Source organism: Trichosurus vulpecula, chromosome 9, assembly GCF_011100635.1.
Source record: "Trichosurus vulpecula isolate mTriVul1 chromosome 9, mTriVul1.pri, whole genome shotgun sequence".
NCBI classification, from domain to species: domain Eukaryota; kingdom Metazoa; phylum Chordata; class Mammalia; order Diprotodontia; family Phalangeridae; genus Trichosurus; species Trichosurus vulpecula.
In genome coordinates, this window is record NC_050581.1 from 180,667,726 (window position 1) to 180,683,193 (window position 15,468).

A 15,468-nucleotide genomic window follows, 5' to 3' on the forward strand; every position below is an offset into this window, starting at 1 on the left:
ATGTTTCTCACACTAATTGCACTGGACCCTGATGACTGGTTTATTTTTTATGTTCAGGAAGTCCTTTTATAACTTCATGCTAAGCACCTAGGATTGTTGTGTGTGGTTCTTTAAATTATACCAGGATAATAAAAACTACTTCTCCAGAGAATGAGATCAGTTATCTGTCTTAATAGCCATGAATCCGAAGCCAAGATTTAGTGATTTCCAAAGTTGATACTGGAGAAAGTAGACAGGTGTTTAATATACTACAGTCAGCTCTCGATATTTTTTGAATATCAGTGGATGAAAGCAATGGTGCCCTTCTGCCCAGATAGCAACAATCTAAAAGGCAGAGGGCTTTCATGTTGCTGATTTACCTCCAATTTATATTCTCTTCTGGTTCATGTTAAAAATTAATTTGAATCTTCTGAGCACATACCAACTCTTGGCAGAAGGGAATGGCCCCAAAGCCCGTGAGATTTACAACTCAATAATCAGGAAGTGGATGTATCGTGATTTGCTTGGGATGCTATTTGGGGTGGTCACATCTGCCAAAAGTTAGCGTTAGAGATTTTAAAAAAAAACAACCATTTAATTATACGGGGCGGGGGGGAGAACAAGTAGGATCATAGATTTCACGGCAGAGGATAATGTAAAGAAAATCTAGCCTACCCCCTTATTTTATAAATGGGAAAAGTAAAGCCCAGCGAGGTGATAGAGTGAGTCAGCTAAGTTAGTGACTTACTCAAGGTCACAGTTAGTCATCGAGCTGGGATTTGAATTTGGGTCGTCTGCTTCCAGAGCCACCCCTTTATCTAACACACCCACACTGCCTTCAGGAAAAACTGAAGTAGAACACCTCGTAGAAGAAAAGAGAGAACAATATAGGAAACACGATATTGTGTTGCTGGGGAGTCACACATGAGTTATTTGAAACTGAACTTGGAACAGCTGGACGGTGGCAGTGTTTTATCTAAAAATACATAACATATGTAATGCATATGGGTCCTAGACTTGTATAAAGACACATGCAGGCAGTCTGAATGGTATCCAAAGACACCTGCACCTTGAATGCTGTTTCCTTCTCTAAGAACTTCTAAGAACACATGTTCCCATTTTGGGATTTGCATCCAAGACACCATCTGAATCTCCATGTGTGTAGTTCTTAATAACGCCAGCGAGAAATCTGCCTAAATAGAGGTGTCAGGGTAATTTAGTCAGCTTGTAATACCTACCAATTGTTGGTACACTGCCCATCAAGGCACATTAAGAACATGCAAAAGTAACGGCAGATATGAAATCTACCCTGCCTTCAGGAAGCTTCCCATCCAGCTGAAGAGATGAGTCCTATTAACAGGAAATGACATGAAAACATTTATACTGTAACAGATCAGCCCTATAGCAGTACAAGTTGCACGCACAAATGTTCAAAGGAACAGCAAAGGAAACAAATTATTAACTCAGGGTGAGCTTTGTTGAGGTGGTAGCCAGATGCTAAAGGAAACAGTCATGATTTGGTGATTAGGAAAAGGGAGGCTATCCTCAGATAAGGGAAGTAACAAGAACCAAAGTACAGAAATAAGGGTTAGCAAGATGATGATGGGAAATGATGAATAGCAATGAGTCAAATATCTTAATTGCAGTAAGTTGTGAAAAATGCTCCACTCAGTTCTTCCTGATTCCAAGTCCAGCACTCTATTTACAATCCTACCTACCTGCCTTGGAGGGTGATGATTCAAGTTTTATCATCTTCATTTTGCAGATAAGGAAATTAAGGTTCAGTTATACAGGAACACACAGTAGGTATTAAACCTGGTACATAAGCTTTAACCTCCTGACTCCAAGTCCAGAGTTCTTTCTACTCATGTAAAGTAGTGAGATCTTTTATGAAATGTCCTGAGGCTATTGAAACCTTTGACATCTTGAGTCTAATTCCAAGCATATCAAAATTTTGTTCATTCAAATTTCATGAGTTTGATTAAATCCCCTCCCTGTGCCTGGAGCAATCTTCGGGGAAACATTGCTTCATAAATACTTGGAATCCTAGGACTGTCACTGAAGAACTCTTGGTAAACACCTTCCCCAATATCATGGGATCATAAATGGAGAGCTAGAAAGGGTTCTTGGGGGTCATCTAGTCCAACCCTTTCTCTTTAAAATAAAGCTCAGGGCCAGAGACACAAAAAACTTGGCCAAGATCCCATGGCCCAGGGAAGATACCAGATTAGAACCCTTGTCTCCTGATTTCAAGCTCAGTGTTCTTTCCAAGCATTGATAGATTGACCCCAAAAATGGTTCCTGGGGTCGAGGGTAGAAAAGAAGACATTTTATCTCAGTAATTTTAATCTTTGGGAATGAAAGCTTTTTTTAAAAAAGGATATTTAGTTCAGAGAATGATGGTTCTAGAAGGACAGTAGCTCTCAGAGGTCATCCTCTAGTCCAAGGCTCTCATTTTACAGATGAAGAAAATGAGACCCAGAAAGGCAGTGTAGCCAAGGAATCACAGTCAATATGAGCAGTAGGATTTGAATCCAGGTCCCCTTAACTCCAAAGTCAGAGATTTTTCCACTGAGCTACATCACCCTACAGACCTGCCTTTAAAGTTTATGGAAAACTAACATTAACTTACATGGATCATTGTGTACAGTCTTTAGAACAACATCCATTGAGAAAGTGAGAGAGGCCCACAAAGCAAATAGGTCAGGCAGCAAAATTTACATGGGCCTCAGAGAAGGTACTCCAGAGGCCACCTAGTTCAACCCTTTCATTTTATAGATGAAGAAACAAGTAAAGAACAAGATACTCAGAACATATGGACTATTTTTAACAGCTCCAAAGGGGCCCCTTTCCCCAAGTTTGATACCCAGTATGCCCCAAATCTTAAAGAGAAAAGTGATAAAATATAAAAGCCAAACTGGCAAATGAAGGCCTCTAGCCAATTTGTCATTTCTCAGTCTCTGAGAATGTTTGAGTGCTTAACCTGCCTCTAACAAAATAAAATGTCTGGTCTAGCTGTTAAAAAATAGGAGAGGAAGAATAAAATATTCCTGGCACTGGGGGGAAAAGGATTTGAAAATAGCATGAACACAACCTTTAGTTATTCATATTAATCAAATTGATCTTAGCCTAAAGGGACAGAAATGGGAGGACATCATCTGTCAAGAGAGATAGAGACCTTCCTGGACATGTGTAGATGATGTTCTACCCTGAGAGACCCAAGGTTGTGGAAGACTTAGGATACAGTGCCTCAGGCCAGAGAAGTCAGAATGTGTCACTGAGGTGAGATCTTGATTTCTTACACTGGGGAAAATATATCACACACACACACACACACACACACACACACACACACACACACATACACACACACACTTTATCATTTGCTCTGATAAGATAAGCCAGCCTGCTGACATCAACTCTAGAGGGCACTGCTCTGCCATACTCCTTCCTTGCCAGACATAGTGGGTCAACTGGCAAGCAACTCAGAGGCAAATAGAATCCTTCATGAGGAAGAGAAGGGGAGAGAAAAACTACCCCAAATCATAGACCACCTCCCCAAACAGCAAGATAAGGTAATTTCACAGCCAAGAGGATTTTCAGATTCTCTTGAATCAAGTGTGACTTGGGTGGGGATTAGGGGGAAGAGAAGCAGAGAATACCTCTTCCAAATTATCATTTTAAAAACATACATTATCTGATCATTCTGGCAAGTCTGTTCATCTTTAGAGAGACACATCCTCAAGATGCCTTCTGGAAACCTTTGCTCGCGCATGTCTCAGACATAAACAATGCATCTTGTTCAGACACTGAGCACTTGGTGCCATGATCAGAAGACTTTTAAAAATTGGAGGAGAGAGCATTGATCTATGAGCTCCAATGAAGTTCTATTTGAACGCACATTTCCATGTTTCCATGATAAGAAGAATTAAAAATAGTGTGAGGAAAGATATCATTTTCAAACCCTACTGCCTCTTGCTCAACATTTTCATAGCAGGGAGGGGGATTTTTTTCATAAGAGCCAATGTCTCCAGTAGAGTAGGCTTGCAAAATGCTTCCCCCAATCACCTTTTCAGAGTTGATTATTGATTCTTCCTGTGCCAGGTGAGCCTCAGTCATCATTGACATACCCTTGTGTACCACTAAAATGTTGTAAGCAAAGAGGGGGATAAAAACTTACCCTAGTTGTTAATAGGATTTGATTGAAATCTCTGTATTAAGAGGGTGAACAAACTTCCAAGGCGATGGATTCTCTCCTTCAAGCAGTCACGTCCCATCCCACCCATGAATTTCATGGGACCACACCTCAACTTGGGTCTTCTCTTTTTTCACTGGTAAAGTTAGTACTATTTTAGTTGTACATATTAAAATGAATTAGCTTTTAGGAGGAGTCCTCACCCTGAAAGAAAGTTGTTAATACACTGAAATTATTAATTCACAACAAATGGCAGATCATAACCCTTACTGAGTAAATTTCTATCTGTAGGCTCAATTCATGGCATAAATTCACTCTTTAACTGTTCTCAACTGTATAAAATTCCATCCCTATTTAACTTACTCTTTGTGATTCACTAAAAATCTTTGATTTGGAGTGCATTTGATTCGTGGGGGGGAAGACCTTTCTTAAAACCAATTGGCACTAGATGCGGAAGGAGTGCCCATGTTGGGCTTTGGCTAAAATCATTGAAACCCTTTTTGCAGACTTCCTAGAAAATGTAGAGAAAAGCTCTGGCTATCCCTTCAGTAGAATGGCAGAATCTATTTGAATTCACCATCAATAATTAAATAGGCTTCGCTAAGCAAAGGTTGGGTTGGCCAACAGTGTTCTTTCAGCAAGGGGCTAAGATGAGAGTTTTGCATTCCTTTTTTCAGTAGAGTGTTCATGCACTGTCATTGTGATCACCAGATAAGCTGCTGATGCCAATATATTTTTGCTGAAATGCAATAAGCTAATCAATAAGTGATGCAAGTTGACAATGGGAGGTCAAAAAGATGTTTTGGTATGATAAGCGTGGGAGGGGTGGGATGGGGGAGGGAAATTAATAAGAGAAAGTGGTTAGAGTTCAAAATGCATTGTGAATTCCTGTATATTGGAAATGTCAAAGAAAATGTGTGTTTCTCTGAATTGTGTCTCTCTCTACATGTATAAATGAACAGATGCAGATAGAGCTCAAAAACATGGCATGGATGAATTTATCTCTTCCAATCCCTGTAACTTTGACCACGCTTCCCTCTTTGAGATGGTGCAGCGCCTAACTTTGGACCACAGACTAAATGATTCCTATTCTTGCCTGGCAAGTATATTCTTTGGTCTACAGTGGTTTAAACATGAGCATCCTGAAAGAGAACTTTGTTTTTGGTCACTACACTCACCTTTTCTAGAAAACCTAGTGAAAATAGAGGAGCTACCCTAAACATCACTGTGCTCTGGAGGCTAGAAGCTAAGTTCTAATTTGTGTTCTTCCTGAAGTACAAGGTAACACTTGAAATCTGTTGATAAGATGTGGCTGCTGAAATATTTTGCCTAATGTTATGGGTTGATCAAGAAGCAACCTCCTATTCTTATTTCAGGAGTATTTTCAAAAGTTAAATCAATCTTTGATGTACTGAACTGAGATTATACTTGTTTGAAAGAAGGAAAGAAAATTCTGCAGGGACAGGCTATTGATAGGAACCAACCCAATTCCCTATGCCTCTTTCTTAACCAGGCTATTTTCATAGGAGAGACGGCAGGACTCATAAGAAGATAGAGTTTCTCACTGGTTTATGATAAATTTAGTAACACTACCTTAAAGACCTGAAGTTTAGTCTCTTCCCCCAAAAAGTTCTAGGGTCATCTGGTAAATTATCACACACCCCCCCCAAAACTAAACTGTCAAGAAAAAATCCTCAGGGCATAGGACCTCAGGTGAGCTGAATAAATTTGTTTAGGATATCTAGACAATGTCATAGCTTTGCTATACAACCCTAAATGTTTGAAATGCTGTCTGTCCAGGGCAGGATCAAAATTTCCAAAGGCATTTCGTTAGAAACTAGGTAGCCATTATGAACGTCCTGAGCATCTTTGGAAGATGTAATGTGGCATCCTGAGTCCCTCTTTTCCCTGTGCATTATGATTGACTTAATAAGCTTTGACAAGGCAAGGTTTTTGTGATTTCACAAAACTTCACCATTTTTCCTAAAAGGTAGACATTACCAGTCCCATTTCATAGATAGGGTGAATAAGCCAGGAAGGGGGAAGCACAGTGGCCATATATTTCTTGCCCCTAACTTCACTTTCAAACCCTATGGTACAGAAAAGAAAAAATATTGCATGATTTTAAACCACTGTCTTTCCTAAGAGACACTAAAATCCTCCAGAATTAAGTCTGACTTGTTTTTGAAGTCCTTCTTATTTAGGTCTAGAAAACACAAATATTAAGTCTATAAGAAAAAATATCTTTGGTAATGAAAGAAAAGGGAAGGGTTGATACATTACAATAGGTTTAGCCACTTCACATAAAAGAGCCACTGGTTATTTAAAACTTAAAATCATTTTTAACCATAAGATTTGAACTTTTCCAATCTAAAAGTGATTTTTCTTTTGCTTTTTAAAGTTTATTTTGTATATCAAAGCCATTTGCCCCAGATTTACTTAACAAAATTATGTGATAATCATTATAAATCATGCTAATACATCTTATAGCTGAGCTATTCACGTCCTTTCGTGGTTAACTTCTGTTGTCTGAAGACTAATTGTTTTTCTCCCATATTTCTTTTATAAAGAGCTGGACTCACGTAAGCACAAATGCATCTTGACCTAGTTATCTTATTTCCTAATTTTCTTTTGTCCTGAAATTTCTTGTTGAGAGAGGCAATCACATCACCTAAAAGTTAATCCGGAAAGGAAATATGAAATTCCAGGCCCTTTTCTTTATTTGCATTTTTTCTAAAAAGTGACAACTAAAAACAGAATATACAATGAAAAATCATATCTCCCCACCTGTGTACCTGCGTCTATGAATTTTCAAGAACAAAGTTTAAAGCAGTCATAAAATGAAAGGAATCTCATCTCCCTTCCTCTATATATTCCTTTCCTCATTATTATAATCTTTTCTTCCGTTGGTTTTGGAGTCCGACCAGCAGGGCTCCATAAATTTTTCTGTGTCTTCGACTGAGATCCTAATTGATATTTCTTCAACTCTTTTCAAAGCAGTTATTTTGGCATCTACAAAAGACTTGGTGTCATCTGAGTCGTAGAAAATATATTTTAATCTTTCACAGCAGTGTTGTTTCTAAGATTTAGCATTTGGGGTAGCAGATGGGGTGGCAAGGAAGTTGTCTATAGGGGCAGTGCTTTGCCTCAACCACTCTCCCGCCCGTTGCAATAACTTATAATTTCAAAAAGGAAAGATGCTCTCATTTGATACCTTAGAGAGCTCCATTTCACTGATTGATTAGTACCCAGGTCCCTAATAAGAGCTAATAGCACTGTACACCAGGGTTATATACTCAGTTCCAGTTGTTTTCCATATATTCCTAGGTAGCTGTATTTTCTCTTATGGACAGTGTCCCTTTTTTCATTAAAAAGTCAAGAGAATATTCCAAAGATGACCCCAAGAAAAAGCTAGAGTTAAAAACAAAACAAAACAAGGAGCAGCAAGAACAACAACAAAATAAAGCCTTTTTTCCTTCGTGCTGTCAAATAACCATCTAAAACGATTTAAATCCATTAACAAACTAATTCTTGGTTCAGAAATGGGGAGCTTGTCACCCCACTCATTTGCTATAGTGGAGTTGGAGATTGGGTATGTTTCTCTTCTCTATGTAGAGTTTGCATTGGTCAAAAGCCAAATGAGAACCCAATAATTGCCAAAAATAAAAAAAAACAAAAATACACAAACCAAGGCAAAAGCAGTTCCTCTAGATTGAATTAAGTCTATTGAATAAATAACATTAAAAACCACTTATGCAATACTATTTGCATATTTATGTCATTACCTTTATTTTAAAATAAAAGGACCTCCTTCCAAAGTGTGTTATAATAGCTATTGGCATAAAGGCAGACTATAGCTCATATTTCCTAGCACTTGAAAATATATTTGCTTTTATCATTAGCCCAAACAACTTTTTCCCCAACAGTCATATTATACTGAGTTAGAAAGACAATACTATTGGGGTCTAGATTAAAGAAAAGACCCCTTTTACTCTAAATCTCCCAATGCATCCCCCCGCTTCATCCTGGCTCCTTTTGCCATTCCCTCCCCACCAACACCACCCAGTTCAAATTGCTCTCAAGAAAACAACCTGTATTTAAAAGAAAGTCTCTCCTTTATTCCTTAAACAGGGCTGGTTCAGTCCTGGCCAGGTATTTGTACTAGATGAGTACTGTGCACGAAATGGAGTCAGAGGCTGTCACAGACATCTCTGCTACCTCAGTGATCTCCTTGAACGAGCTGAAAATGGAGCCATGATCGACCCCACACTGCTTCACTACAGCTTTGCCTTCTGTGCATCCCACGTTCATGGGAACAGGTAAGAAGATGCTCATGTGGGCACTGGGTCAATGGTCCACAGCGATAGCTTGTAGCCATCCTTCGCCCTCTGAAAATGTCCCAGAATCATATCCTTGATTGGAATTATTTGGCCATGTTGGACATGGCTAAAGAAATAAACAATCAGCTCTCAATTATTGCCACTGATGCTCTGTCAAAGTCATTGTCTGGGTGACACAAAGCAACCCTCAAGAGAAAAAGCATCTACATTTGGATATAGAATCCAAGAGATTTTTTTGACTACATTACTTTTATTTTTAATTTCAATTTTGCTCGAGTTTTTATGGAGGTGAGACTATAATTCTTTAGGGCTACTCTAATTGATGATAACAAGGGGAGATGGGTACTAATTAATCTACATGTGGGCAGGCAAATATCTGCATTCATAATCCATCAGAGCCCTGCCTATCATTTTCATCTTTGACATTACAGTGTCTAGTACCCTCCATACATGACAACATACCTCTAACTTTATTGGTCCCTGTAAGATGCATTCTAGACTATATTCCATCATTGGTAGGTTATGTGAACTTGAGCACAATGAAATTCTGACATTTGTCACTGAAGGACAATATCAAACGTTTATTGGAATGGTTAACTACAAAAAAGAAGTTATGCATTCTCATTGTTGTAGTGTTCCAGCCTTTTTGCTTGAATAAGAAAGAGTCACACTGGCCCTAATCCCCAAAGGACATCTATGGAAAGTCCCACTTTATTTTTTTATATAAATATATGCACTCCGATGACTATCTGTTACAGCCTCTTGGACTGAAATCTTTTTTTTTAAAGAAGTTGCATTATATACTCTGGGTTGTCACACTGTATTCTACATATGTTACTGAATAAGAAAGTGTTATAAAATAATGAAGTGTTTTTGTAAACTCCCTGGTAAACATCATCATGAATTATGATACACATTGTCTGGATTTCATATTGTAACACTGCCACTTGATTCACAGTTAGGTTTATACATCTTGTCATGGAAACAGTTTGGGATTTCTTATTTTCTTTTCAGTTCTGATTTTTCCTTATGCAAGTTTACATCTTTTTTTCTTATTATTTTCATTTGAATGTATTTGTTTGCATTTTTGTTTTCATGCTTTCTTTTTGTTCTTTCTCCTTTTACATGTGTTTTTTATTTTTTTTTCTTCTGTGGCTGGCCACATGCTGCATGCCATCCCTTAAACCACCCCTTCCTCAAAGTCAACAAACGCATGGGTTACTTAGTGGGTTGTTTCCAAGTGCAGACAATGAGGGGAGCAAAAATCCCTCCCCTCTGGAATCGGATGCCAGAAGGGACTCCAAAAAGGAGTCTAAAAAAAGAAAAGACCCTAAACCTCCGTTGAATTCTGACCCCAAAAGGTAAGGAGGAGCTGGGTGGTGATTTGTGCTTGAAGTATGTGAACTCTTCTTCCAACTCTTTCTGTTACTGATGTTGCAATTTCTTTGAAATTCTTTTTTTAAGCTTTTTGAAGATGAACTGTTTTTTCAATCCTGGTAAAGAATAATAATCCTACAGGATAGCAATGAATCATAATTAGAGTTTGGGGAGACCATTTTAGAATTGTTTATATTTTAATACCTAATCAAGCAATATGGAGACAGAATTGTGAGTTAGATATTTTCTTTCAGTGACATCAAGTTGCCTGGTACTTTCAAAGTTATCAATAAAGAGCACATCCTTGATTGTTCTGAAACCAGCGGCAAAAAACAAAGGAAATGGGCTTGTTTCAGAGAGACCCATATGCTTATGGCACCCACATCAAATACAGAGCATAGCCACTCTCATTTTCATCTTATTCCTGGGGCATGTGGAAGGGACAGAGAAGGAAAAAATCCGTATTCTATTCAAAAAAGAACTTGTAATGAAAAGCACAAAATAAAGACAAATAGTAAAAAAACAGATCGGTTTTCTTAGCTGTAAAGGGAGGTGGTAGCAGGATGGAGGTGTGGAAAAAGACAACCTCTTAGGTTCCTTTTAGATATAAAATCTAAAGAGATTTCTATGAATTTTAAGGAAGCTCCATTTTTTAATGATTACACTGAATGTTGCATTTCTTGGTGTGTTGATTTTTTTCCCCCATGAAAACTAGGTCTTGGTTGCTGGTGCCGTCACCTCCCAAAAGTTGAACCTGATCAGAGACCTCTTGATCATTAGGAAGGAAATTTCTGGCCCTGAAACAAAAGAATTTTATATCCAAAAATATATAAAACACATAAGCTACTTGGCATTAATAAGTTACTGAACACACATTTACCCATTTTCGTACGCAGGACACACTTGCTTTTTATTTTTAGCTTGATTCTATTCATTCGATTTTTTCTTAGTACTGGAAGTTACACAATTTATTCTTAGGGAAGAGAAGCCCCAAAATCCAGGAATCCGGCTTCCTCCAGAAGGAGGTTGGCTGTCAGTCAACCAGAAACGAAGGTCAAATCAAAATATAATTCTGTGTGGCTATCTATCTCCTGTACCCACAACAGACAGTGATGGAGCTGAGGTGGATTGTCTGTTTATATTTTGTTTGTATAAGGTCAGACAGTGAGACAACAGTAGCTCGGAGTCAGTAAGAAAGTGCAGAGAGAATGTGATTCAGATGTTTCAGAACCCTGAAGGTTAGCACTGACAGAATGACAAGCCATCAGAGTGGCAGCTAACTAGCTGCTGTCCAGGGTACTGTTTCTAGTATACAGTCTGGCTAGATGAGCAGTGTTGGACACAGTATTGGAATAAAATAGACGATGTTAAAAATACACCTCTAACTTTGATCTGCCCCATTGATAACGTCCCATGTAAAATTGGAAAAGAAAAAAGCAGTTATGAATCTATTTTGGGATACCTGTGTGTTGCCAGACACACCAAATTTTCTGTCAAAAGGCAAAGAAAAGATTGAGAAGCCAGTATGGCCCTGAAATAGGTTGTAACCTGAGATTGCTACCAAAACAATCTTCACAAATTATACATTATCTACATTAGCCAACCCTAATTGATCATTGCACACTCCACTCAGCTCACAGGTTGAACAATACTGAAATTTACCAGAATGACTATGGAGCATATGTATTAATCATTAAATTAGACAGGCTAAATAACTGTGGTTGAACCAAGCTTACAATCTGCTAGTGTTCTGATGATGCCCAAATTCATCTCCAATGATGATGCCCAATTCAATATAATCAAGCAAGCACTTATTGAGCACCTACTATGTGCTAGATATTAGGGAGATTAGGAAAAATAGCCTATATCATCAAGTATCTGGCATTCCATCAGGAGTAGGGGAAGAGAGGAACAACTTGTCAAAAGATGTAGCAGCATTATTTCAAGGAGAGGAAGAAAATATCTACAATGTGCAATATCAAGAAAGAAGGTGGCCCATGAATTAAACATGAAAAGAAACTAGGAATTCTGAGAGGTGGAGGAAAGGAAAAAGTCCATTCTAACCTTGGTTGACACCCTACGTAAAGGCACATAGGGAAGATATACAACAAGTTCTGCAAATAAGGATGCTATTTTTGCTGGAATGTAGAGCAAATGGAGTAATATAAAATAAGCCTGGAAAGACATGTTGGGTTCAGATTGTAAAGGTTTGTAAATAACAAGTGGAGGTTTGTGGTTTATACTAAAGATAATAGGGAGCCTTTGAAGGTTCATCAGTTGGAGAGTAGCATGGTCAAATATTTGCTTTAGAAAGATTATTTTAGCAGCTTTGGAAAATATATTGGGAAAGGGAGAGAGACTGGAAACTAGACATTTAATTAGTATGCTAATTCAATAATCTAGGTAAGGTGGGATCAGGACCTGAACTGCAACAGAGTATAACTGGATTATGACATTACCCAATGGAAAAGCTTTGGCAAATAGTGATGTGTGTGTATGTATGTACGTAGGTATGTGTATATGTATATATATGTATGTATGCATGCATATACATAATATATATTTTAATGGTTCTGGGCAGGCAGTAAGGAAGTCATTTCTCTAGCCAATTGAAGTAGCTCTAATCCAAACTTGTTATTTTAGACATTTTACTATGGAAATTTAATAAATCAACATTGAACTGAACTCATTAAGGTCAACTAGTAATTGCCATCATACCCCCACACACACACGCACTATGTCATCAGCTCACCTGCATTCTGTTGTTGGGGGATATTCTACAGTTGTAAACTTATTCACTTTATTTGAAAAGCAACATATTAAATGAAGTGATAGTGTGATATGATGAAAAGAGCCTCCAGAGAACCTGGGTTTGGAATACTTGCTATCTTTGTGACCTTGGGGAAGTCATTTCCCCTCTATGGTCTCCATTTTCTTTCTGTATGGAATGAGAAAAGTCAGATCCAAATGATCTCTAATACCCTTTCCATTGTATAGACTAATATTTTATGATTCTATAATTCCTATAATTAGACCTGCCGCAGTTAGTCATAATTCACATTCAGTTATCAGAAGGGGGGGGGAAGGGTCGTAAAGATTAAAATGCCCTCACCTTACCCTGGAATGTTGCTCAAGAAAAAAAGTCTAAATATCATTGAAGAATTGTATCTGAATAATAGCAATACATCTGGATAAAAGGTGGTCAAGTTATCCAGGTGTTTATTCTATATTATTTCAGGTCTCAAGAGGCTTGAAAGGACTTGAAATCATCCTTGTGTAGACCAAACACCCCAATGACTGACTAAATCCCCTATTTTTTAAACTGGATTTGTATGTGTATATGTGTGCCATGTCAACCCACCAAGTACCTCAAGGCAAAAGTTAGGTTATCATTGGTTGTTCAATCTGTACTGAAGATGTTAATTGGACAACCTCCTTAGAATCAAATCCGTTGGGATTTTGAATTTGTTAGAAGGAGGGGAATGGTAGACATGTATGTAGCTTGTTGCTTTTTGGCATTCATTTTTTTAATTGAAACTCATTAGATGCCATAACTTTTAAACCAGCTCCCAAGAGTGCAGCCTTGAATTTTCATCATTGTGTGTTTTTCTAGTATTCTTTCTACATGGCATTTTAATTAGCGTCACTTTGGTCACTCTCCCACAGAGACAAGGTAATCAAACAGCTTTGATGAGCGTTTATTGCGTCAGTGTTCTTTGGATCCAAATTATTATTGGGATTGAAAATTTTTTCTCATTTACATTATTATTTAACATTTCATGAATGCCAGCACTGTGACACGCATATGGGCTGTGTGGAATAGCAGTACATTGTATCGGCAATTAACAGATCCATAATGCCAGCTGCCCTGATCCAACATGAGTTCCAGATATTAATGAGTCTATAAGCATATGGGGGAGGGCCAGAATTCTTAAAATTCTGGAAAAGATGTCCAATGGTACAAAGTCTCCAGGAGGTAAGTATGGGGCTAAGATGCTGCCCTTGGAAAGAAACTGAGTGTTTCTATGCAAAAGGGTTGAGGTAAATGCAGCATGCTTCCTATGTAGCCACTAGGAAGGAAAGCTCTTCAGAGAGGATAACAAAGGATGAAAAGATGCATGAAGATAAAGGCTATTTAGAATACCAACCACATGGAAGCTTTTGGCCTTGGACCACCCCAAACTTTAGCCAGATGTCTCTTTCCTACACCAGAGTGACCTAAATCTGGGTTCAACAGGGTAGTAGACCATACCTCACCTCCTTCCCAGATCCATGTTAACCATTGATGCATTCCATAGTTGTAATCCCCTGTACATTGTAGGCTCCTAAAATGTGGAGCTGAATAGATTTGAAAGAACAGACTTCCTGTACACATAACTTTTTAATAGGTGGGTCTAAGCCAATTTTCAACTTTGCAAATTGAGTCAGTATTCACTCAATTTACTCAATGCTGTGAGTCAGCAAGACTCCAAAGAATTCCTAAATTTAGCATGGGAAGCAGAATTCTGTTATAAGACTTCATTAAATGAATGATTCACTAGCAGCAATTGCCCTCCACAACTAGGATGTCCTTTCTGGAGCATAAGGGTGGTTGGAGGAATGATGCCTTATACTTTTCATGGAGAAACAAAAATATGAACCAAGCTGAAATCTACCTCATTGGAATCAATTACCACAGAAGATAGAAATTTCAATGGCTAGAAGATGTCAGTATGCACATAGTCGGGATTTTATATTGCACATGGACAGTATACAGTATGGTTGGGGAAGGGTTGCATGTGTATCACAGTTCAGCATTTATGCCCAAATGAATGTATATCTAAGATGGGCTCCCAGAACCCCCCCCAAAACTGACATTAATATAGAGCAGGGATTCCCAACATGGGTCACATATACTTCTAGAAGTTAACAGATGCTGGTGAGGGACATGGGTTATATTTGGTAAATGACAATATCCTATTGAAATTAATGAGTGTATTTCAGTTATTATGCACAGTAAAAAAAAAAGTTAAGGCTTTTCATATTGAATAGGCAGTATTTCAATTTTTTATTTGTTCATACAAGAAAAGTCTAGAATTGCTTTGCTTTCATATAGGATAGCCCACATGGCAAGGTGTACTGAAAGCCAAAGAGACCAAAAAAAAGTTAGGAACCCCTTCCCTAGAGTGCGGGCTCCTTGAGGGCAAGAACTATTGCATTGTGCACTTTGTATCTTTACTGCCTCACACAGTGCCCAGCATATATAGTACAAGGTATCTGCTAAGTGGTCATCGACCCTCTGCTTGGAGATGTCTATGACTGGAAGACCTTTTAGAAGATGAAGTGGATAATATCTGTAAAACTCTTCGCACATAGTGGGTGCCTAATGAATGCTTGTTTCCTTACTTATTTCTGGAAGCCATCTGCTTTAATGAAGCCAAAGATCACACATTAGCTCTTTGTCTGCTGTATCATATTTAACTCATTAAGCTTTCAGCTTGCTAAAACCTTTGGGTCTTTTGCAGACAAACAACTGTCCACCCATGTCTCCACGTCTCCTACATCTTATACATGAAGGCCGCTTCTTAAATTCAAGTA

General features: G+C 38.2%; 1 protein-coding gene across 1 annotated transcript in view; it reads left to right on the top strand.

The window, feature by feature from the left end:
- CADPS (calcium dependent secretion activator) overlaps positions 1-15,468 on the top strand; it is a 575,524-nt gene that overhangs the window by 400,422 nt on the left and 159,634 nt on the right. Inside the window, exons 14-15 of the mRNA XM_036738381.1 lie at positions 5,137-5,273; positions 8,306-8,493. Coding sequence (XP_036594276.1) covers positions 5,137-5,273; positions 8,306-8,493 — 325 coding nt within the window. The remainder of the gene's footprint in view (positions 1-5,136; positions 5,274-8,305; positions 8,494-15,468) is intronic.